The 26,304-nt window shown below is 30.8% G+C and overlaps 1 protein-coding gene and 1 long non-coding RNA gene across 3 annotated transcripts; one reads left to right on the forward strand and one right to left on the reverse strand.

Annotated features, from left to right (window-relative positions):
• Positions 1–4,121: 4,121 nt before the first annotated feature.
• Positions 4,122–8,803, forward strand: LOC111897097 (uncharacterized). Of its 2 annotated transcripts, none has more exons than XR_002852092.2 (2): positions 4,122–5,126; positions 8,598–8,803. It is a non-coding gene; the product is annotated as an uncharacterized LOC111897097 (long non-coding RNA). The 2 variants fall into 2 exon arrangements; XR_002852091.3 differs by lacking the exon at positions 8,598–8,803 and adding an exon at positions 5,388–5,627.
• A 5,935-nt stretch (positions 8,804–14,738) lies between these two features.
• On the reverse strand, positions 14,739–16,560 carry LOC111897094 (pentatricopeptide repeat-containing protein At3g24000, mitochondrial-like). Its single transcript, XM_052766526.1, has 2 exons — positions 16,435–16,560; positions 14,739–16,382 (listed from the first exon to the last, which is right to left on the reverse strand). Exons 1-2 carry the CDS (start codon positions 16,558–16,560, stop codon positions 14,739–14,741), a joined length of 1,770 nt encoding a protein of 589 aa, XP_052622486.1.
• Positions 16,561–26,304: the final 9,744 nt, after the last annotated feature.

A 26,304-nucleotide genomic window follows, 5' to 3' on the forward strand; every position in this document is an offset into this window, starting at 1 on the left:
AATGGTCTTCTACCCATTCTTTAGAAATGAGGACAAGAGAAAGTATTGATTAGAGATGTTATTATGTTGATAGGAGGAGGCTAGGTCGGGTTATATATATATATATATATATATATATATATATATATATATATATATATATAGAGAGAGAGAGAGAGAGAGCTAGGTTCAAATGTTTTTAACAAGTATTGTGTGCCTAAATGCACCAATGAGAATTCAAGAAATAATAAACAATTAAATAAATCATTTAAGGGTAAATTAGTAATATTGCTTGTATATTAAATAAATTCCAAAATTAAAATCAAATCAAATCCCTAAAAAATTGCAATAAGTTTTTAAACCCTACAAAAACCACTATACCACAAAAGTAATTGACGTATTCTTTCCCCACAGTAGCCATCAAACACCAAATCACAACCATTGACGTCTCTTTCTTCATCGGAGACAATCGCATCCGAAAAGTGTATTATGATCAAGGGTATTTTTGGTACCAGATATGAAGCAAGACACAATCTCGATCTACCACCGCCTTGCCTCCTCAAGATGGCGCTTATTGCCGCCACACCTACAGATGGTGTCGACTCAATGTTTTCACAGAGGGTGTCAACTCCATGTCTGCAACATGATGCGAAATTTTATAACAGGTTTATTATTTCATCCTACTCTCTCAGTATTGTTGGTTTCTTTAATCAATAAATTTATTTGTAAATCACAACCATTGCTGGAAATTATGTTTATAGGTAAACTATTGCAAGTAAATCAAATATGGTTTTTGGCTTGTTTGATGATAATGCCTAACAAGTGTTTGTTGAAATACCTGAAAGAGAATTTAAAGAATTTAATCTTGTGGTATGCATTCTGTCAGAATTACTAACAACACATGTTTTATGTAATTGTTTAAAAAGATAATTAATTTGTCTGTGTATTATTTTGGTTCAATTTGTGATTTTGAATTCCAATTTCTATTGTCTCTCGTTATTGTATTTTTGAAATCTAAAATTATATTAGCAGTAAATACAATACTCTTGAATGTATTCTATTAGAATATATTCTACCAGAATAAAATCGATGTATTCTGTCAGAATATATTATATGTATTCTGTAATATTTTATGTATTCTATCAAAATATATTAAGTAATAGTTAATTGCAAGTAACATGTTTTAACAATTATTGGTTTTTGTTGTATTTGTGATAGGAATGGCTGGAAGAAGGCGTTGAAGACCTAATAAGAATAACTTGAAGAACGAATAAAGTTTGATAATACTCATAATTTAAGAATGTTGTTATTTTTTAAGAATTTTAATCATTTTTGTTGATATTCTTTTAGAATATGTATAATTATATTAAAATGTATAAGGAGTTTAGTCTGTAAGAATATGTATGAATTTGTATTTAAGTTCGGATGTATAAGAATATATTAGAATGTTTGTTATTTTTCAACATCTGATTCAAGAATTTTGTTTTTCTTCAATAATATTCTATTAGAATAAAATTCTGAAAGAGCATCATTCTAACAAAAAATATTCTGACAGAATAAAATCAGTAAAAATTGAAATTGAATTTATTAAAAAATTCAGATTTGTTTTTTTAAATTAGGAGAATTAATCATCCCTAAAAATCCGAAAATTTCCTTTTATAAATGTAGTTAATTGTCCAAAATACTCTTTTGCTAAAAATTGTGTGATTATATGGTACATGTTACCCCATTATAATATCATACACTCTCAAATCATGTCCATTGATTAATTTCATTCGTTGGTCCAGATCTGTGCATTCTGGCACACAATACTTAGTAAAAACAAAATAACCTAGCCCTATATATATATATCTACCTATCTTAATAAAAGAATCCTAACTTTGCCACTTGTCATTTTTTAATAATTTTCAACTTTTTTCACCCCGTCTTCTAAAAATTACACGTGTTCTACTGTTATTGTTTTCCCGCTTATTTGATGTTCCTTATTCTTGAAATTATTTTATTCTCCTAAATTCTCGCATATTTGTTGTGAAGTTCCTAAAATTGATACGATTGTTCATTAAAAATTCAAATCAAGTTATGTTCCTCCTTTTTTCTAGACAAACCCTAGATGACCACCGTCATCGTCAATGTCGCTGCCTGCTACCACCTTCGCCAACTCCATCAACCATCTGTGGCACCCTTGAAACCATCCTTATCATCGTCATTGTTTTCTCTCCACTACATAAACAAGAAACACACACAAACATACATCTTTGGCTCAATTTATTTTTGTTTGTTGATTTGTTATCCTCTGGCCTTCATAAATTTAGTGCTTTAAGTGGAAACGTAACTATATTGATGGATCCATGAAGAGAAAAAGCAAGGCCAGAACCCTCTAATTTTAGATCTGTTGCAACATTCTTCATCACTAAGAAGGGGAACTTCAAACTTTGTTAGTTTATCTGCCATTTCGAAGAAGATGTATACAAGGTAATGTGTTTTTCTTCTATTATTTTCTTTTATAGCACTGTTGAAGCATTTAAGGTGTTGAAATCATATGGAATTGTTCTACTGGACTATAGTGATGTTCATAACATGTTTAACAAAATGCCTCATATAAATTTCTTTAACTGGAATATACTTATTTGTTGTAATTTGATATGGACAGGAGCAATTCGCATCTTTGTACTGGAAAAAATACCTGATCTAAAGCTATTTATTTGGATTGCCTTCAAAAATTTATATGTATATGGTACACTTCCTGAACTGTTTTCAACTAATTCACTATACATAAAAATGATCCTATTGTTACTATTAATGGTTATCAAGATGTCTCAAAGAATGTTGGGTATTCATTCAATGTTGTGACACATCAACCAGTTGTATGCCCTGGAAAGCATTGAGGACGGGGAATGGCCAAATGGTAAATACTATTGATTAACATGATTACATATAAAATGAATTCACAATAGTATATCTTTTATTTTGATTCATTGCTGATCTTATTAAATGAATATTACAGAGTAAGAAAGCTTCTTGTGTCTTTGTACTATGGACTGGAGAATTCAATGCAGTTAGGCTTAAAGAGGAACTTTTACCTCATACAATTTGGATTAAGGTTTTGCTTTAACTTCATAAGTTGTCTCAACTTTGACTGATGATGTTTTTATCATGTTTTACTAAGCAATATCGATCTCCAGGTGGCGTCAATGATGTGGCACTTTGTGCTTCAATGGATATAATGTGTGTGTATGTTTGGCTTAAGATATCTGTTTGTGTGCTTATTAATTTAGTGCAAATACTAATTTCCTTTCTTATATATCTCAGTTTTGTTTATTTAAATTAACAGTTCAGCCGACATAAACTTATTTTTCATTTCTTCATTCTCTTAGTTTTATTAAAAGCAACTATGTGATCTGATTCTTCTCATGTATACATGGTGCTTCATTCCATTTATATAATTATCACCAAAGCTAACATATTGAGCAAATGTATGAAGGTCTACATATGGGGATATTTTTGACTGCATAAGATAGCTTTAGAGAGTTGTACTAACATGAATTCATTCTTTCTTTCTCTTGTAGGAAAGACTACGAAATTTGTTGTTTTCTTGATCGTCATGGTGGGATTAACCCTTTGAAGTGATTGTTGACTTGCTTATTTTTAGGCTATGTTATAAGTTTCAAATCTTTTCTTTTGGTTCTCTAAGGCATCAAAACTTTTAGACCTACCTACCCTTTTATATTTCTTTTTTATTTCATTCTTTGTCCGTTGTCATTAGCAGTTATACGCTTTATGCAAATAAATAGTGGAAATTACATCGCTTTTAATGATTTTGATGAATTACTAGATAAAAACTTATTACATTTTTACTTACAATTTCACAAAGCACTGTTGCAAACCACAATATCATAAACTTATATTTATTTCAAGTACTTTGTTTTACCGTTGAAAGTGAAACAAAGGAATTTGAATTTTCATGGTTAAATTATCTACATTCGGATTGTTTGACTTGCTTGTATTGATGATTATCAAAGGATATTAACTCATATTTATTTTTATGTTTGAAAATACATTTTTAGACAACTAGGCATGAATATTTTTTTTGACATTTAATACTTTTTTGTTTATATAATAATTTTAAAATACAAACGTTTCCATAGGTTATAACCTAATATATATATCAAATAAGAACTCCTAAAGGTTAAGAACCCTAATAACCTATAACTTTTATCCTATCATCAAATAAATATTTGTTATTTATCGAATAAATGTTATTTTTGTCCAATAAACTAAAACAAAAAATGGTATGATGGTAAATAAAACAAAACTTAAGCCTGATTTTTTTTTTGTGTCTGTTCTTTCAGATCTGATCATAATTTCTCTTAGACAAAAAAAACCCTCTCAACTTCTTCTTCATGTGGATGAACATCAACACCTCCACCACCGCCGACGACAACCTTTCCACCACCACACCGTCGACAACGGCCCTTTCCACCGACGGTAACCTTTCCACCACCACACCGCCGGCGACAACCCATCCAGCGTCACATCTCTTACTCTGTTGCAACCTCCAATCACCGCCACCATTTCCGATGACGAAACAACCACTGTCATCACTGTCGGGGTCTTAGTTCTCTGACGAATGAACCAAAACCTTTAGCAAACGAACATCAAATCCTCGTATGTGATATCCAACGAAGTTCCGACTATCGTATCCGATGGTTTGTCAAGAGATTTATGAATCCGGTAACTTTCCTTTACACTTCCTGCTCAAATCTACTTCGATTTTAGTGATTCCAGTGGTTTTTCTAGTCCATATATGTATAGATATAAGTGAATTCGAGTTTCAATTGCTTCAATCTTTGTTTCTGGCATTAACTATGTTGTTTCAAGCCATCGTCGATGTTCTTTTTGTTCCAGATCTGATTGATATTTATTTTGATGATGAGCTCCGACGACGATAGCTCAAAATGATACTTTAGGGAATAAGTCGTCAATGGTGCAAACAGAGAAGTAAAAGCAGCACCTACGATTGGGAATTAGAAAAGAGAATAATGAGACGTCGACATTTTATTAATATCATATTGAGTTGTAATTCTCAAAGTTGCAAAAGTAAACAGGAGAAAAGGAAAAACTTAAATTTTGATGCTGCACTTTTGCAGGTACTTTTTATCTATACTTTTGAATTACTTAAAGTATTAATTAATTAACTAATTAACTATGATAGATAGAATAAGTGGTTTAGGTATTAGTTATAAATAGTTATATATAAATATAATATGCCATACACACAATAACATACACTTATATATATATATATATATATATATATATATATATATATATATATATATAAAACGTAAATATGTCATATATACTTATATATATACTAATATACTAATGTGTGAAGTAAACTTTGTCAGTAAACATGTAAAATGAAGATGCTGTTACTCGAAAGCTGTAATTAGAACCAAAGTGGAGATGCATAAATAAATCTTATTATCATTAGACAATTATACAATTTTATTAAGTTGTGAATGTACAATGTATTAAGTTGTGAATAGATTATTTATTAAGTTGTGAATTTATGTTAAAATACGAATAATTTATGTATAAATATTTGTATTAAATTTCTACTTACATTTATGATGTAAGTTTTTTTCTTGTTTTTCTTTTTAAATTTCTACTTACATTTAATATTTGTATTAAATTTCTACTTACATTTATGTATAAATATTTGTTAAAATACGAAAAATTTATGTATAAATATTTGTATTAAATTTCTACTTACATTTATGATGTAAGTTTTTTTCTTGTTTTTCTTTTTATTAAGGTGTGAATTTAATATTTTAATCTCTTATTTTTTTGTCTATTTTTGTTCGTCTTAGTTTTAAGTGCTGTTAAGTTGTGAATATGTAAATTTTGAGAACTAAACTGTGAATTTATTGTAGAAGCTATGAAATTTGTGTATTAATTTGTGAATTGACTGTATTAAGAGTTTTAAATTGATAATATGGTTATCAATGCATACTTTTTGTTTATTAATCTGTGAATTTATTGCATTAAGTAGAGAATTTTGTGTATTAAGTTGTAATTTTTGTGTTTTCAACTATGAAATGATTTTATTAAGTTGTGAATTTCCCGTTTAAATGGTGAATTGACTATATTAAATTGTGAATTTTTTGTATTAAATTATGAATTAACTGTATTAAAATATAAATTGACTAATATTACGTTGTGATATTTTATAATTTTTTTGTTTGATTTTAAAATATATTATGAAAGAAGCGCGTTATATACCAAAATGATTTTATCTAATTTTGAATAAAGTGTGTGAAATTTAAATTGTGAATAGTGTGTAAAAAAACTTTGAAAGAAACACCAGCCTCAATATTTGAATGTATAAATGTAAGTTTTAAGTTAAGAATATGACTATGAATGTATACTTTTTGTGCATTAAACTGTGAATTATGTGTACTAAACTGTGAATTTATTATATTAAGTTGTGAATTTTTTAATGAATTTTATGTTAAAACTAGGCGAATGCCCGCGCGTTGCGCAGAAACACCTATATAGTTGATGTCTTTACAAATATATGTTTTTTTAAATATAACAATAATGTTATGTAAAATTTGATACAATAATTTGTATATACTAAATTGATATAATATATTGATTATATTTGCATTATATGATAATATATATACATTTATTGTAACTTCATATTCTCAATCGTTTAAATGACTTCTACCCGCGAGTTATACATGAATAACATTAAATATAATTATGATTTGATGTTATTTATAGTAGTTTTTATTGTTAATTAATTTTTTAAAATTTATTTGCTTAATGTTTTAATTTCTATCATTATAATTATTTAAAACATCAAACATTGTTTTTTATTTTAAAGACAACAATATAATCATTTATATAGAGTTGTTTTTAACTATTGTTATTGTAAGTTATTTTAAGCTACTTATTTGGAAACTTTTAACGATTATTAAAATATATTTAAGAAATATTTTAGTTAAATTGAGATTATAATTTAGTTTTTGCTTTTATCACTACAATTTATCACTTTTAACTATTTACAAAATATTCTTTAGTTTTTTAAATGGAACTGAAATTTATATTTGAGTTGACATTGTAATGCACATAAACACCTATATAGTTGAAGTCTTTACAAATTTATATTTTTTAAATATAACACTAACATTGTTTTTAAATTTGATATAATAATTTGTATATTAATTTGATATAATATATTGATTATTTTGAATTATATGATAATATATACATCTATTATAACGTCATAATATCAATCGCTTGAATGACTTCTACTCGCGAGTTACACATCAATAAAATTAAATATTATATATGATTTAATATTATTTATAGTTGTTATTGTTAACTAATTTTTTAAAATTTATTTGCTTAATGTTTTAATTTTTATCATTATAATTATTTAAAACATCAAGCATTATTTTTTGATTTTAAAGGTAACAATATAATCATTTATATAGAGTTATTTTTAACTATTGTTATTATAAGTTATTTTAAGCTACTTATTTGAAAATTTTTAACGATTATAAAAATATATTTAGGAAATATTTTAGTTAAACTGATATTACAATTTAGTTTTTGCATTTATCACTTTTAACTATTTATAAAATATTATTTGGTTTTTTTAGTGGAACTGAAATTTATATTTAAGTTGACATTGTAATGTTATATTTAAATTAACAAATTAAGTATTTTTTCTAAATTTTTCAAAAGTTGTAGCTTTAAACTAATAATGGTTTACATGCAACAACATTTTTAATCTAATAAATTAAGTATAATATGTTAAAATTTAAAGACATAACTTTATAAATAGAAGTAAAGATATTATTTTAAAATTGAAATTTAGTCTATTTATGATTACACTTTAGGTTTGATATTTATTTAACCTTATTAACCAACTTACAATCATTATTAGAAAGACACTATAATTTATCACTTTTAACTATTTAAAAAATAGTTTTTGGGTTGTTTAAGTTAAATAAAATTTATATTTAAGTTGAGCCTATAATGTTATATTTTAATTAATAATTTAAGTATTTTATACAAATTATTCAAAAATTATACATTTAAAATGATAATGGTTTACATCCAACAATATATTAAAACTAATAAATTAAGTATAATATGTTAAAAGTTAAAAAAACATAATTTTATAAGTAGAAGTAAAGATATTATTTTAATATTGAAATTTAGTTTATATATGATTACACTTTAGATTTGATATTTATTTAACCTAATTAACAAATTATAATTATTATTATAAAGAAATTGAAAAGTCATGGGAGTTTCAAATGAATGTGGTGAAAGGAAAAAAGAATGGGGGTTTCAAATGCATGAGATTCAAGAAAAAATGCTAGCTTTATAAGTATGTATGATATGATATGAATGATTGATGTATGAATTTTTGTATTAATTTTCTTGTGAATATATTTATTTTTTGTGTTGTATAAATATCTAAAATGTATCATTTTTTATAATTATTTTGTATTGAACTTTGGATTAGTAAATTAATTAGTTTATTAAATTATAAATATATTACTTAAGCTATTAATCCATGATTTTATATGCAGATCTAAATTGAAAAGAACGTTATTTGCGCTGGTGGAATAAGTTTTAGGTGGTGACATGTGGTAGTTGGTGGTGGCATAGCTTGGGTTTGACTTTTTTGAACATGTAAACTGGTTTATAATGAATTGTATTATGTTGTGAATTTTATGTTTTAAATTAAAATTTGATTGTATTAAATTGTATATTTTATAGAATTTTTATGGTAAAATATGACTGAATGTATGCATAAAAATATTAAACTATTTATTAGTGAATTAATATGTTTATTAAACTATGAAAATGGTATTTGAAACTGTGAATATGTCTTATAAACGATATATATATTTTTTAAGAAATCTACAATTTAGAAGAGAGAAAATTTTTATATTTTTGTTATTAAATTTTATATATTTTGCTGCAAAAATAAAATAATAAATGTTAAAAAGTATTACCAAATAAATGAGAGTTACAATGTTTGCTCTATTAAACTGCGAATTGCAAATACGACCTAAAATATGTCATTGAATTTGGTGTTAGTCCGACGGTGGTCTGGGGGCGATCCAAGGGCAGTCTGATGGGACGACGGTCCGACAGCAAGTGGCAGTTAGTTGAAAACTAGGTTTCTTAATGACAACTACCTTGCTCTATTAATGTTTGATTTGTCCAAAATGTCTTTAATGCAAAAAAATTAAAAATGATTCTTAGGGTTCTTAATTTCTTTTGGTTCTCATTTGAACCACACACACACACTCTCTCTCTCTCTCTCTCTCTCTCTCTCTATATATATATATATATATATATATATATATATATATATATATATATATATATATATATGGATTATGATTATGATAAATACCTTTTATAGATATATATTGGCACTTTAGTCTATCCGAAAGACCAAAACTATATGATTACACTGTAACCTTTTTCACACATTCATTTGCCCAATATCATTAAATCCTAAGATTGAAATCTTTTCCTCTCATGCTAAACTAGTGAAGATTCCACACTTTGCGGGGGTTGGAAGTCATTGAGTGTTTGCAAAAGGATGTTAACTTGAATCTTCTATAAACCGATGAACATGTTCAATCTACACATTTGTCAAAATGTTACATTTTTGTAAAAAAAAATCTCAAAAGGCATAGTGTGAGAATACATAGGATTTTTTACCTATGCATGAGCCCTGTAAAGCAAATCAAGGAAATCTTTAAGTGACGTGATAAATGTTGTTAAAATGGCTTGTGCAGGAGAACATGACCTGAATGTTGACGGTTACAGTAACTTTTCCAAAACACCCGACACCGGTATTTATCAGAAATTCACAGCCATTTGCAATTGAAATGCATATAGAAACAAAAAAGTAACAAAAAACAACACATGGAACTTAAAGTTGAAAAAAAAACACATATAATCAAAACTTGTAAAAACCCTAATGATACAAGAACAGAAAACACAATTTAAATCACACACAACAGTGTGACAAACGTACCCTTGAAGAAATGCCTTTTGGTGTAATGTCTATGGATCCTTTTAATGGTCTATATTAACTTTTATGAGTTGAACTCCAATGAATAGGCTGAAAAAAAGAAAACAATATTTGTGAGAATTGAAGAACAAAAAGTTTACATTTGGATTTCTATCTTCACCTGTTGCGACATCAAGTATAGGGTTCTTCAAAATTCCCAATCAAACTTTTGTGTTGATCTATAATGGTTGTTGGTTTATTTAAGCTGATAACTTGCATTTTCAATTCCCATCGTTCAAGCTCTGGTGATGTTTCTTATTGTTTTAATGCATAAAAAAAGGTGCTATAAAGAAATTAAAAAAGATCATATAGCTGATAAACAATAGTTAAGGTGGTGATATATATATTTTTAACAAATTAATCTTTTCAAATAGTTTTTATTAGTGTACTTGATATGTGGAAATGATTCCCAGTTTGTATTCGGCGTGCTTCTTGACCTATTGAAAGTGATGAAAAAGATGAAATAAACATTAACATATAGACTTCAAGTCCAATGATCATGAAAACTGGTAAATTAAGAAAGAATTTATTTTCTAGGATATGAAATCTGAATTATTGTAGGTTATTAAAGTCATATGAAGAATCTGGTACCTAACAAATGTAATCCTCCACCTTTTAACATAGAATTGAATACAGTCCCTCAATACACAAACATTTTTCTTAACTTTATGTCTAAAGAAGTAGTAAAGCCAATGGTGTGTACTACAAATAAACATTACCCAAAAGAAAGGATTTTACTGAAATAAGGCATGAGTATAGCTCTAGACTTGTGAAGTATTTTTTTCCCCCCTAATTTTCATGCCACTGGTAGAACTCTATACATAGAGGAAAGTGATTTGTCACAAAAAAAAAAGCACGAAAGGAAATTTATGCAAAAATAGTCTAGTTACAATACCTCACTATCATTTTTAATGCTAACAATAGTGGTATAACGATAAAAAAGATCATCTACAATGTAATTTGTGTATAAGAGCATCACACAAAGATATGAATGAAGCAAAGAAATTTTTAAAGAAATGAGTACTTTGTTCTCAATTAGGAAAAGTCGATTTGAAACAGCATGTGTACCATGGTCATGAAGAGTACCACAGTTATTTCCTAATAGGAAACTGGCAGATAGTAACTCTGGTACATATGATACGAAATGAAAAATAACAAAACTTGAACAGTGCATGTGTTGTTTGACTGCGATTAATTTTTTTGATAAAAAATGCGACATACCAGAAAAGGGAAGTAGAACAATTGAATATGTAACGACTGAATATGTGTGGGTATCAGATTCTTAGTGTCGATCTTCATCGAGGCCTTGCGTGTTGCCGCCCTTCTCTTTATGTAACGACCTTTAAACAACAGCTACTTCGATAAATGAATCGATTAATACCAAATTGAAATCAACAAAGCACGGTAGAGGAGGTAATCTTGTGTTGAATCGCCTGCATAGGTAGGGTTTATCATCATCGTTAGTAGACGCAAAAACATCGATTGTAGGTTTTGTGGGTAATTGTGGAAGCGGTGGGTTTCAGAAGAATGGAGCGAAGCATACCCACCGACCTACCGACATCTTTCTTATCACCCACAGAATTGCAGATATGCAGTAAAAAGATAACTCGGGTAACAAGTAAAAAGAAGAGGAAATTTTTAACCGTACATACTGTTCCTAAGGGAACATAAAATTTATAGTATTATAAATTACGAAAATACCAACACCTTTTATCTCATGTATCACAAGTTGTATATAAGAATTAAATTTTATTAATTGTCAAAAGACATTAAATCTTCCAACAAATTACTTGATATTATGTTGAATAAAAACTTCAAATCTTATTTATAAAATAGTAATGTACTTTCAAAATATTCTCACCTAGGATAAATCTTATGAGAGAGAATTGTTATTAACATGTCGTATATGCACTTTTTAAACATCAAAATATCAATGATAATATCTAAAATATCATTCATCTACAAAATGATAATAATCAACAACAACAAAAACTAAACAATCAAAATATACATTCCATAGAAAGGGTTAAAGATAAATTTTTTTGTCTGTCAAGAGACCGACATTCCAACAATTTAGAAGTTCACATTCCATTATCATAGACGTAAAGATAATATGGTTAAATTTCTTAATTATTATAATAATTATAAGGTATAAAAATTATTATAAATATTAAAAACATTATAAAAAAGGATTTAGGAAAATATAATATTTTGAAGGTTTATGAAAAGTAAATATGATATTGAGAAATTAAACTAGACAAATATGGTATTTTGACGTTTAAAAGGGGCATATATGAAATCTCCCTAACAGAAATGAGGCCTCTCTCCTTTAATCTTGAAAGATATTTCCGTTCCTCCCTTGTTTCAGCAAAAACCTAGATTAAAATCTTGAAATTTGCTATAAAAACCAAGTAAAACAAATGACGAAAAACAGTAACCAATTTCTAGATCTAAACAACACCAATTTTTGAAAATTTTATACACTTTTATTGAGCAAAGAAAAATATAAAACATGTTGGCTCCATTAATTAGTTACCTTCTCTAAAGAGTTGGTCGAATATGTATATCCTGTTTCATTAATAATAAGTGTGATAATTATGAGAGTGTAATTGTTGAATCGGTGTCAAATGTGTATCATGTTTCTAAACGCTTCAAAAAATCATGGAATAAAAGATAGAGATTGAGCTAAACACTTCAAAAAATCATGGAATAAAAGATAGAGATTGAGCAGCCCATTATGTAAAATCATCATAAAGTAATTTAAGGCTAAATAATATAACCAATTTTTTTGTTAGTCTTTCATATAATCTAAAGTCTTATTAAAAGTTAAAACACATAAACCACATCATATCGTTTAAAAATAACATAAATTATTTAGGACCTAAAGAATCAAAACACTAAAAGAAACAAAACCCTAGAAACTGAAGCAGTTAAAGAAGACTAAATTGAAATCGTATTTGACCAACAGTTACACCATTCAAATAATACACCATTCAAATAATAAAAATCTTGGTTACCCGAGAGAAAAGGGATCGATGTTCTTTCGTCACCTCTAAAGTTTCCAAATATGATCTGGATTCCTCAAACACATCTCCATAAGCCTGAGGGCATCCTATGACGCCCATAAATTTCAAAATCAGATGTAGAAATTTCATTATCGGCTTTAGTATGAGATAAAACACATAAAACAAAGCATCTTACATTGTTACATCTTTCGGTTGAAAAAAAAAATACAACAACACTATAAACACATTCACTTCTAATAGACTGATGAAGAGACCATAATCTTGATGTTTGTGGATTGTGTCTCTGTGTGTTCAGAGACACTAAGAAGTTGAAGAAGGAAGTTTTCCGCCCTAGTTTATAGGAATTGATTTGGAGATGATTTCGTTTCAAACCCCTAGCTTCCTCTAAAAACGGCTAATTTGTAGTTGTTTGTGAGATAAAACGAAACCGTATATAGAGGAAATTTAGGAAACTTCATAGCGTGAAAATGAGCAGGGAAAATCGATTGGGTGGGGGCTAAGAGAATATGTTATCTTTTAAGACTATTACAAGTTCTTCTAACTTTAAAGCATGGCAACTTTGAAAAGCTAAACCATTTGTTTTTGAAGTTTGAGGCGACAACTAGAAGATAGAATGCAATGTTTAGTTGGCTTGATGTTAATGTGGTTTCAGCTAGAGCTATGTTTGATGCTATTGATGATAGGGATGAGCATATAGACCGGGAACTAGCCGAAACCGATACCGGAACCGGAACCAGCACTGGAACCGGAACCCGATGGAACCGGTCGGGCCGGGACCGGGACGTTATTTCTGTGGATTTTTTGAACCGGGAACCGGTAGTAACCGGAACCGATAGAACCGGACCCGATAGAACCGGCAAAAACCGGAATTGTATGATGCTATTTTTCGAGGATCGGTTCCAACATTTGAAGACACGACAAGAACCGGTAAAACCGGGAACCGATAGAACCGGAACCGGTAGAACCGCCGGGCCGGTTCGGTTCTTGATTTTGGCCGAAGCCGGTTCCTGGGTCATGTCTGGTTCCGGCCGGTTCGGTCCTTTTGCTCATCCCTAATTGATGACTATCATGGTTCTGTGGAAAAAAAAAATCATTGATGCGGTGATGTGTATTGCCATTTGGAATTTGTGGCGATTTCGGAACGGTCAAGTTTTTGCATGTATTAAGATTAGAAAACATCAAATTGTTGATGTGATAAAGGATTTTTTTTCTTATGGTTTTGCAATAGAAATAATAAATGCTCTAGAAATTGGGTTTGTTGGTTACAACAACCTTTAGACATTTTGTAATTGGTTTTTTTCTTTCTATAGCTTCTTGCTAGAATCTTTAGACATTGAGCCATTTGAATTTTTCACACAACTTGTCCGACAATTTTTATGACATGTTACAAAATATGTTTTTCATATGATACAACTATATGAAACTAGACTTTATTGGAAATAAGTGGTCTTTGCACAACTTTAGTGACAAATTACAAAATATGTTTTTTTTTTTCATATGACAACTATTTCATGCATGATTTTGAACAACTATTAACTATTGACTACTACATACAAAATTCTTTAGCTACTCAAAAGTTTAGCTCCAAATAAACAAAATCATCTTAAAACTTACCAAAAATCCTTACAAGAACAAGATCCATCCACAAAGTGATGAAACCGACTATTATCTCTAAGAATAATCTCTCTCCCTTCAACTTTAGACATCAACTTAATTGCAGAATGACAATCAACACAAACTTTTAAATTCTTCTTCACAATAATCGGTTTCCCAATTGGCATCCTTATAAGTGCATACGCTATTGCAATCCTCTCACTATGATGATTCAAAATATTCACCTTCATATCATAATCCAAATCAAATGGAACATATTCAACATCAGGAACATATCCAACTTCAATTATCTTCCTCAAAAGATCATCAAGTTTCAAATCAATCTCCTTTTTATCCCCATGGCACAAATCTTCAACTCCAAAAACATGAACTCTGTTATCAACATCAACCCAACTACACCCCTTGAGTTTTTTCACATTTTCATCTTTCATCATCTTTCTAACACTTTTCACATCCTCCCATTGTTGTTCTTTTGCGTATATATTCGAAAGTAAAACATGGGCCCCACTGTTTAAAGGGTCAATAATCTTTAAACTTTTGGATGCAAACTCCCCCCTTTCTTTATCACCATATTTTCTACAAGAAGCTAAAAAAGAACACCATGCGTAGGCGTTTGCCTCAAATGGCATACTTTTTATAAAAACTTCAGCTTCTTTAAGCTTCCCTGATCTTCCCAATAAGTCAATAACACAAGAGTAATGTTCTGATTTAGGTTTTACACCATAGATTGTTTCCATGGAGTTGAAGTAGCTTAATCCTTCTGTTAATAACCCCGAATGGCTACATGCGTTTAGAAGATTTATAAATGTGACTGAATTTGGTTTAATGTCATGCAATAACATCTTTTCAAATACATCTATAGCTTTGTGCCCTAATCCATGGTGAGCAAACACACCAATCAATGAATTCCATGTGTACTCATTTGGTTTAGAGATTTTGTCAAATGCTTGAAGCGAATGATCAAGCAAACCACATTTCCCATACATGTCAACAATGATGGAAGAAACAAAAGGGTCTTGATCAAGATTGTATTTTAACACTAGGGCATGAAGTTGGACCCCTTGTTCAAGTGTAGCATGATTAGCACAAGCTTTGATTAAGCTAGAAAAGGTGAACTCATTAGGTTCAACTCTTTGTCTTTTTAGCTCAATGAAAATAGTGAATGCCTTCTCGATTTGATCAGATTCAACATATCCATCAATCAAAGAAGTATAGGAAACGATATTTGTACATTTAGAGTTGATGTTGAGCAACTGCGAACCACTATCCATGTCTCCTAGTTTACAATACATGTCCATAAGTGCATTGCCCACAGAAATATGTTGTTCAAATCCCAATTTTGTAACAAAGGAATGAAGAGATCTTCCAATGTTATATGCTTTTAAAGGTCCACAAGCACAAAGTGTACTACAAACAAGATGTTGATCGATTATAACATCTTCAGTCAGCATCTTCTTAAAAGAAATAAGTGCTTCTTCGTTATAACCATTTTTTGCATACCCATTAATCATTGAGTTCCATGAAACTTCATCTTTAGAAGGCATCTCCTCAAAAACCATACAAGCCTCAATGATAGACCCACATTTTGAGTACATGTCTGCTAAATTACTACCCACAAAAAGCTCAAAACTAAACCCGACCTTAAGAGCAAGACAATGGATTTGTTAACCAATTTGGACAGATTTGAGAGACGAACAAGCTTGAATCACACTGGAAAACGCACATTCCACAAAATGTGGTAATTGCTTTTGTGAACTCAGAATTCTGAGAAAACGCAGAGATCATAGCAGTCCAAGACACCAACTTTCTTTGAGGCATTTCATCGAACAGCCTATGGGCGTACCCGAGGTGACTGCATCTCCCATACATGGACATTAGATGATTGGTAAGATATGTGGATGATGGGTAACCAGAAGTGATGAGCTGCGCATGAAGTAGCTTTCCATTAGATTGTTGGATTAATGTCTAAGTCGATAACTATAATTGGTAAGACTTGACCCGACCCGGCATGGTCCATTTGGGTTGCATACCATCATGCACTTGAATGAGAGAAATAAGACACTTATGGTTATTAATATATTATAAGTTCTAGTATATTAATAATAAGAATAATAAGATTATTTAATTAGTATTGATCAAGAATTAATCTAGGATTAATTAAGTGATCAAAAGAAGACTAATTAAATATATGGGTTGATTGTGTAAATCATCCATACTTGTATAGTGGGCTAATGCTCCATGGATAATCAAGTTGGGCTAAAACCCATAGGATGGTCCATGGATGCTCCATGGTGTATTTGTACCCATGGATCCAAGGAAATGGAAAGCCATGACAATTAAGAGTTTACCCTAATTGTGTAACTATATAAGCATCTTATTATTGAGGAAAAATCGGCCACTAGAGATAGTGAAGAAAGGGCTAGCCGATTTTGATGAATGTAGAATTCTCTCAAGTCATTCCAAGTGTTTTGATGATTGTGATTCCATTTGAGGTGTCACACTTGGGGCACTAAGCACTCAAGCTTCATGAAGACTTACTACACCAAAAAGGTATGTATTCTATCCTACTATATCCATTGTTTTATATGCTAGATTAGGATAATACCTTGGAAGTTCTTATTTGCATGTATAATAGAGAAAACATAGATCCAAGGTATTTAGGGTTGCATGTACACTTAGGAAGTGTTAGAATGCTCAAAACCCAACAGTGGTATCAGAGCCACGGGTTGTTTTCTGTTATATTGATGCAAATATTTTATTTTCAAAGTTGGAAAAAAAAAACATGAAGTTTGTCAAATTTTAAAATAATTACTTGTTCTTGTGAAAAACTAATTATTTGTAAAATTTGAATAATTTGCTTTATGAGTTGAATTAGGTCAAATTTAATAAAAGATAAAATAATATGATTATTTTATTAGTTTTAAAAGTTTGATCTAAAAAGTTTTTTTTTTTTTTTTTGAAACCTCCATAAGTTATGGATTTGAAAAGGTTTTAAAAAAAAAAAAAAAATTGATTCAAAGTTTTTTTGGAGTTACAAAATTTGGTGTTAATGTTTTAAAGGATTACATAACTTAAGAATAAGTTATGGATCACCAAAAGTTTTTTGTGTTATCTTGTTTTATGAGTGAATTTGGATTAATGATGAAAATTATGTGATAGTTGGTTTTAATCCAAATTAATCTAAGAATTGATTCTAAAATGTGTTTTTGTAACTTGTCCTCAAGTTATATGAAAAGTCACATTTAAGAATCATAAAACTCATAAAAATTGGCAAAGGTTACAAAATGAAGAGTCTAGTTCTAATTAAATGGTTTTATGACTCCATAACTTGTCGTCAAGTTATGGAGGACCAAGAGTCTCTTCATTTAATAAAAATAAAATAAAAAAAGGTGTAACCTTAATTAATTCCATAAGTTATAAAATAAAGAAAAGTTAATTCTTTTATTAGTTTAAAGTCTTCCATAACTTGTCCTCAAGTTATGGAACTTGAAGAGTTTTTGGATTAAAACTACTTTAAACACATAAGTTATGGAATTAATTAGTTTTGAATAGTTTCAAAACTTGCCCTCAAGTTTTGGAATTTGTAAAGTTTTCTCTAATGAATACTTTAATTCCAAGTTAGCCCTTAGAATTTTAAAAGTTAAAATTCAACCCTTATACTTTATAATATTATAAGTTAATAATATATATATGTATAAGAGTAAAGTCAGTCTTACCGCTAGTACGCCTCATTCACGAAGCCGGTCTATAAGGTGGGTATAAGGTTGTTGCCTATAAAATGGCAACTTAATGGGTGTCCACTCTCACCCACCGCTTGCTTGACCGGTGGAGGGTCGTTAGCCGAACGGGTTTGACAGGACTATAATTCTCCCTTCATTAAAAGTATTAATGAAAATACTAAGTAACTAAACTTTTAATAATACCCAATCTTAGTTACTTAGGAAAAATGTGAATAAGGTGCTAATCCATGAAATTACACTTTACACTTTGTCTAAGTCGTTAGTGGAGCGTGTGTGGTTAACCGGCACACTAACTTGGACTTAACAAGGTAGGTAAAGGGTGACTTAATATTTATCATAGTATCGATGGAGCGTGTGTGGTTAACCGGCACATCAATTGAGGGGTAATTTATTAAGGGTACCAAGTGATTTGCATGGTTACTTCACACCTTGTTTTGTGATCCTCGGCATCCCAGTCACAAAACCTGAAGGGCACACTCGAGATTGAAACATGCCTTTGAAAAGTTCAATGAATCTCAAAGATCTAGGAGTTTCAAAACCAATTAAAACCTAATTATACATTTCGTTTATCTTGGTGGAAATTGGTGAATCGTCATTCACCTACCTTCAAATATTCTATAGCTTGGATTACGGCATACCTCTTCTAAGTTATAAAATAGTTTGTTGGGTTCTAGCCTTAATATTTCATATTGGGTGTTATATTAAGGACTTTAAATCAACTATCTTGAATATCTCCCAAAAGATGTCTGGTTTAGACACCTATGATCTTCCCAAATCTCTTGAAACAAGGTTTCCTAATGAAGATGATGTCCCATGGATATCATACTTCTTTCTCCTCCTCCAACTATTCTCCCTAACCCACAAGTTCTTGAAAAGTTTAAGGTCACTCAAGCCCTATTGGCAAGGCAAGGTCTAGGTGTGATCACATCTTGGAGATGTAGTCACATATTGACAAGCCGGGAGAGTTGGGTGTCAAAGTCTTGAGAAAGTTGGTGGTTCAATCACTTTCTAAGTCACATAGTGAGTTCCTTTGGGACACCTATGAAACAGACTATGACAAGACCCTTAATGATCTTATCTATTTGCTAAGATCAACTTCCTAAAACTTTATGGACATTGACAATGATGACATTGGATATCCAGTAAAGCATTCTCTTCCCAATGGAAAAGGATCGGCTATAGTCAACTCGGTTGACCAAATGGTAAAGAGAAAAGCTAAGTCTGTGATAGTCCTGTGTACCATTATCAAAGGGTCCATATGTTTGTATTGCCAAAGAAAGGTCATTGGTTGCGAAGCTGCCAAATTTACCTAAGGATGTTAAAGTCAATAAGTTTGACTCTACTTCAGGTAAAATCCACTATCTAACTCTGTTAAGTTTCTATTCTGAGATTCTTGATACATGATGTGACCGGGTCGCATGGTGATGGTTTAAGAATCAAAGGAATGTGAAGAAACTTAAAGGAAGAATATGCTGAATCTGATCGCATAGATGGATTTCTATCGCATAGTTTGAAAAATCGGATTCTTGAGCTACTTCTTAGGAGTTATGAGATATTGCTTAGGAATAGATAACAACAAGTTTTCATATGGATTGTAAGGATAGTTTTTCCGCAAAGTTTTAAAATAAAAGAAAATTTTTTGATTTTATTTATTTTAAAATATCCTTACAATGGCATTTGAGGAAAAATTGTTGCTTATATAATTCCGTTAAGAGCAAGAGTGGAAATATGAAATTGATTCTTTCATTTGTGGTAATGTCTAAATTTACCAAATAAGGAAAGATTCTCATCATCCAAGGTTCAATTGGACCGGAACTTGGAATCATGCAAGTTGTATAGCATGATGAATGAGAACTTTCAAGTTTTGGAAAATTAAGACTAATTACTTGTTCACATGGATGTGTGAGTCAAGTAAAGGACTTAGGGATCGAGTACACATTCTTGTGCACTGATTAAGTCCACCACTAAAGATCGTTAAGAAGAATCAAATTAGGCAGAAGGATAAAAGTTTCTCATATCTGAAAAGATGGGAGAGTACTTTAGTATCAGTTTTGAGATCATCTTAATGATTAAGAAACCATATCAAAATTAGTTCTCTAAGGAAATCTTAGTGCATTCTTATAACTAAGAAGAGGAACTTGAATTGTTGAAATGGTTAAATCAAGAAGATGAGTCATACTTCGTTCCAATACAAGTCTTAGAGTCATACTCCAAGATTGTCATTTGAGTGACATGTCTTAAAGAAGGTTTAAAACACTTGTCAAATGTAAGAGTAAAAGTTTTCTACTCTTGTACATTTGAAATTGGTAAGTTGTGATGTTTTTGATAAAACAAAGACCAACTTAGGCCAATTGTGTGAAGTGTTTGTCTTGATTAGAATCCACACTATCTCTTGGATATTTGACAAGGGAGTCTTATAGGTCAAGAGGTCAGTGGGAGTCTTAAAAGTCTTGAAAGTATCAAGAACTAATCAAGAATAAAACCTAAAGTTCTTCACTAGCACACAACTTGAGGTTCATAACCTATCGTGTTGACATATTCTGTGCCCATTCCAGTTAAAGTTGGTTTTGCATATGAGTTCTTAGAGTTCTCAATTTGTTGCACAACAACTTGGAAGCAATGGTAGGCCCTTGAGCTGCCAGGTGGCAAGAAATTAAGATTGAGTTCAGTCCATATGAGTTTGGATTTGTCATTATCCTTTTCTTGTGACTATGATTTTGACAATTCACATGGATAAGAACACATACACCATTAAATCTAAGTGTCATAAGGTTTCTCTCTGATTCATGAAAATGATGGTGAGGAAACACTTTCACTAAGTAGATTTTAGCTAGATAGCAATTGTGATATTTGCATTCTCAAAGTCGTTAGTGGAGCGCGTGTGGTTAACCGACACACTAATTTGGACTTGTGAGAAGTGGCAAAAAGGTCTAAACATTATGATTACGGCATCCCTCTTCATAATTGTTTAGATACACAAGTGTGCTATCTAAGGGAAGGTGTATGATTTTGATACAACTTTATCAAAACAATCTAGCATCAGAAATCTGAACTTTGGTAAGAAAGTCAATGAAGTATTGATTTCTAGAAGTCCAGCTAATTTCTGAGTACATGTCAAAGCTAGTGGGAGCATAAGTGTTATGCTATTAATCATCATGTTAGTGGGAGCATGATAATTATGATAAGTATTGCAAGTTAGCAATGTTAATTATAGAAAACAAAAGTTTCAATTGGGAAAGAGTTGTTTTGCTATAATTAAGGGAGAGGAAATTATACTTCATATCAAATCTATAAGGTTTAGATTTGAGGTTTTAATCATTTAGTCAAGGAAATATATGAATTTCATGTTGGAATGGCTCAACATAAGGAAATTCTGTATATGGGTCCATTATTTGCGTTCTAAAATTCAATTATGATTACGGCATCCCTTTTCATAATCTGAATTACGAGAACTTGGCAAATTGAAATGGAAATGTTATAGCAAAAGACTGGTTTAGTCTTTATGTGAGACATCATGAATCGTGTCCCATATGCTTCAGATATAGGATCGATTACATGTGCTATAATCATCCGTTCTAAAATTTTCCAAATACCTGGGGCATTAAGAAGGGAAAAGGTTTAGAACTGGATATGACTAAAAGGATTAAACAATTGTCGAGGACAATCTAAGGTTTACCAAAGATTGGTTGCTCAAGGACAGTTGGAAGTATAGTGATAATTCTGGAAGGACCATATTGACATAATCTGTAAGGAGGCAACTCTTGTTCAGAAGTGATAGTCAAAATGGAATCTGGAAATGTTTCAAAGTTAGAATTTTCAATCTGTTTAAGATTAGGAAACTTAATGCAAGAAGGATGTTTCCAAGGAGCTGATCTCCTTTGGAATACTCTGTAATGATTGTTGTCAAGTCTTTCTGACTTTGTGCATAATCGTTACAAGAGGATCAATGCATATAAGTTTAGAATCTAACAGATTTCTGTAAATGGCATGAATTTGGAATTCTCGCATTTGCAGTAAGGATTTGGGAGTGTGAAAAGAGAATCATTGAAGTTATGTTCAATGGATCTAGTTCACAAAGTAAAGATCATAGACAAACATAGTATGCATACTTAGTGTGTGGCATGACTAGTGTTTTGAAAAAAAACATAGTGTACATGCTTGGAGCATGGGACAACTATTGTTTTAAATTCAAGAATAAAGTTGATAGCTGAAACAGTGTACAATGAATAATGTGTAATCATATGGTGATAAATAAAAGGTGTTTTATTTATGTTCAAAGGGTTGATACCATATTGGATTCAATTATTATTGTGTTTCACTTTGCATGTTTTGACTTCCCGAATAAACTAGGTTATTCTTCCGGAATGACTAAGTTATTCCTACCATCCACAGTCGGTTGTATTTTGGAAGTAGATATGAATTAAGACTGTCATGATGGGTTGTAGAGGTCTAAGGTGTTGGACAAGGCTACAACAATCATGAGTGCTCATAAGTTCTGAGTATTGGATTCAACCCGCGCTCATTGGAATCACTTCATGGATTTTATCACGAGTGATCATGAGACGATAATATCTTATATTCTTCAAACCTAGAGATATGAGTTGTTACTATGAGTTGATAGTACATTGATAGCACGAAAACGCATTTGGTAACTCGGTGCTATAAAACGTGCCTTTGTGTATGATTCAACAAGTAGTAGAACAAGCCATATGAGTCGAAGTTTATCCGTTCCTTTTACCTTCGGGATAAAAGCGATATCTGTGGGCCCCTCGATGATTTGATGATGACAAATGGAAGTGCTCGGCCGGGCCAGGACTGATTTGATTTGTTCAATTAGTCAGTCGTCATAAATCGGAAATCGGGAAACAACAAATGGACAGAGAGAATGATTATAATCCATGTCTCAGTCCATATGATATCTAGAACGGAGGAATATATGATCCCTTATCTAATGGACAAGTCATTGACAAAGGTCAGAGTTCATCTACAAGGTCAGAGTTCGACGGAAGCTTTTGAGAGCTACGATTGCCAGTTGGTTCCTGAAGTCATACGCAATAATAGTTTTAGACTTATCCAAGTGGGAGACTGTTGGATTAATGTCTAAGTCGATAACTATAATTGGTAAGACTTGACCCGACCCGGCATGGTCCATTTGGGTTGCATACCATCATGCACTTGAATGAGAGAAATAAGACACTTATGGTTATTAATATATTATAAGTTCTAGTATATTAATAATAAGAATAATAAGATTATTTAATTAGTATTGATCAAGAATTAATCTAGGATTAATTAAGTGATCAAAAGAAGACTAATTAAATATATGGGTTGATTGTGTAAATCATCCATACTTGTATAGTGGGCTAATGCTCCATGGATAATCAAGTTGGGCTAAAACCCATAGGATGGTCCATGGATGCTCCATGGTGTATTTGTACCCATGGATCCAAGGAAATGGAAAGCCATGACAATTAAGAGTTTACCCTAATTGTGTAACTATATAAGCATCTTATTATTGAGGAAAAATCGGCCACTAGAGATAGTGAAGAAAGGGCTAGCCGATTTTGATGAATGTAGAATTCTCTCAAGTCATTCCAAGTGTTTTGATGATTGTGATTCCATTTGAGGTGTCACACTTGGGGCACTAAGCACTCAAGCTTCATGAAGACTTACTACACCAAAAAGGTATGTATTCTATCCTACTATATCCATTGTTTTATATGCTAGATTAGGATAATACCTTGGAAGTTCTTATTTGCATGTATAATAGAGAAAACATAGATCCAAGGTATTTAGGGTTGCATGTACACTTAGGAAGTGTTAGAATGCTCAAAACCCAACATAGATAACTGTTTGGATTGGGCGTAGGTTTGAATAATGTGCGCCAAGGTATTCGAGTGTTTTTGCAAGTGTTTGGTTAACATTCGAAATGTCATAACAAATTACGCCTCTCACTTCTTCCCAGATCGCTCCGTCGTCGCCCGCCTATCCTTCTCGTCGCTGTCTCCATAAGCTATCAGTCAAAACAAGATGCAGTGGGTGATAGAGTTGAATCAGTAAAGAAATAGAGGAGTTGATGGATCGAGGGTTTAGTGTAGAAGATGTAGGGATGGAATCTAATTTGTGTGAGTGAGGGTAAGACGCAAGCGGAAGGTTGTCTCTCCGTGCGTGTTGGTGATGGTGGTGGTGGTTTGTAGGTACATCCACTCTGGTGCGTGTTGACAGATCTTCTTCTCATTCATATACCTGAGGGGCTTAATCATTTTATGGAGCGAGCATTCTTGTTTTTCTTGGAAATATCCACCTTAATAAATGAAGGTTTTTTTTGCCACGTGTCAATCTTTCGTTAATTTTGACACTTGTCATTTTGTGGTATTTTTGAATTAAATATTATCCACTTGTTAATTTTTGGTTTGTTCCAATTTTTAAAATTAAAGTCATATACTTATATATGTAAAGTATTAAATATGATATATTAAATTGCAATAAATATGTATCTTTCTTAATTTAAAGTTATACATTAAAAAATATTTTCCGTTTACACTTTAATGTTTAATTTTTTTTGAACCAACCCGTGTAATACACGAGTTTCACACCTAGTCTTCAAACAAACAAAAATAAATAATAAGTCATCTTTTTAATGATAACAAATTAACATGTTATATGTGTTTTGTATTCGATTTACTAAATTTAATTGACTGTTAAGTTTTATATATATATATATATATATATATATATATATATATATATATATATATATATATATATATATATATATATATTATAAGCTTTAAATCAAGATACCCACCAATATTGTTCTTCGGAGTTTAATTATTACTCTATTAGATTAGAGGGAAACATACGGTATTATGTTTCTTTTTTCATACCACCTAAGTAGTGTTGTAAACAGATTATGAACGGAAAGTTAGACCTGGCAATGGGACGGGTTTGGAGCGAATCGATCTTGATCCAAACCCTTTTAACAAATTTCAAAATCCGATCCAAACCCGCTCCGTAACCCGCAGGGTTTTGAATAATCAAACTCATACCCTTATCCACCGAATCAGCAGAAATCCAAACCCGCCTCGTAACCCGTACGTTTTTTGAATAATAAAACACATTTTACTTAAATCATAAAATCACATTTATTAAATAAAACTAAGTTTTGATTTAGAAAACACATTATGTACTCGAGAACTTTCTATTGGAATTAAAATCATTATTTTAATTACTTCCTATTGGTTTTTGACCGTCGATCGCATTGATAGAGAATAGAAATTACAAACTTTCTTCCGGTTGATAAATAATCTTATTGATTTATAAATGAAATTGGTGATTACATGATGAAAAATAAATGAAATGAAATCATGAATCTTGGGAGAAGAGTAGAAGACTAGAAGTCTAGAAGTTGAGTCTTTGACTCCTATGTAAAAATAATTTAGTCTTTAGCTTTTTATCTTTGTATTTCTGATTGGAATTTAATATAAACTTTATGCAATATAAAATATAAATTTATATTTCTAAAATTTATATGGGGCGGGTTATAAACGGAGCGGATCGGTGCTGATCCATACCCGACCCTTTTAATAAAAGGGTTAGTGGGTACGGGTCGTTAACGGGTAAACGGATCAAAAACTATGCTCCAAACCCATATAATTTTTAAGGGTTTTGATCGGATCAGGGTCAAAATCCGCTCCATTGTCAGACCTACTGAAAGTTTGTCGAATTATTTGACAGAAACTTTCTTCTCTTTATCATGTTAAAGAAAAGTGGTTGTTTTTTCGGTTAATAAAAAAAATAAAAAAAAAAGATCATGTTTGTT

The sequence above is a fragment of the Lactuca sativa genome, chromosome 8 (genome assembly GCF_002870075.4).
Source record: "Lactuca sativa cultivar Salinas chromosome 8, Lsat_Salinas_v11, whole genome shotgun sequence".
In the NCBI taxonomy this organism is placed as follows: Eukaryota; Viridiplantae; Streptophyta; class Magnoliopsida; order Asterales; family Asteraceae; genus Lactuca; species Lactuca sativa.

Coding starts and splice junctions, on each gene's coding strand:
- LOC111897094 (XM_052766526.1), bottom strand. CDS start 16,560: ATGCCTCAAAGAAAGTTGGTGTCTTGGACTGCTATGATCTCTGCGTTT. Junction 16,383..16,434: donor AGTGTGATTCAAGCTTGTTC/GTCTCTCAAATC, acceptor CTTGCTCTTAAG/GTCGGGTTTAGTTTTGAGCT.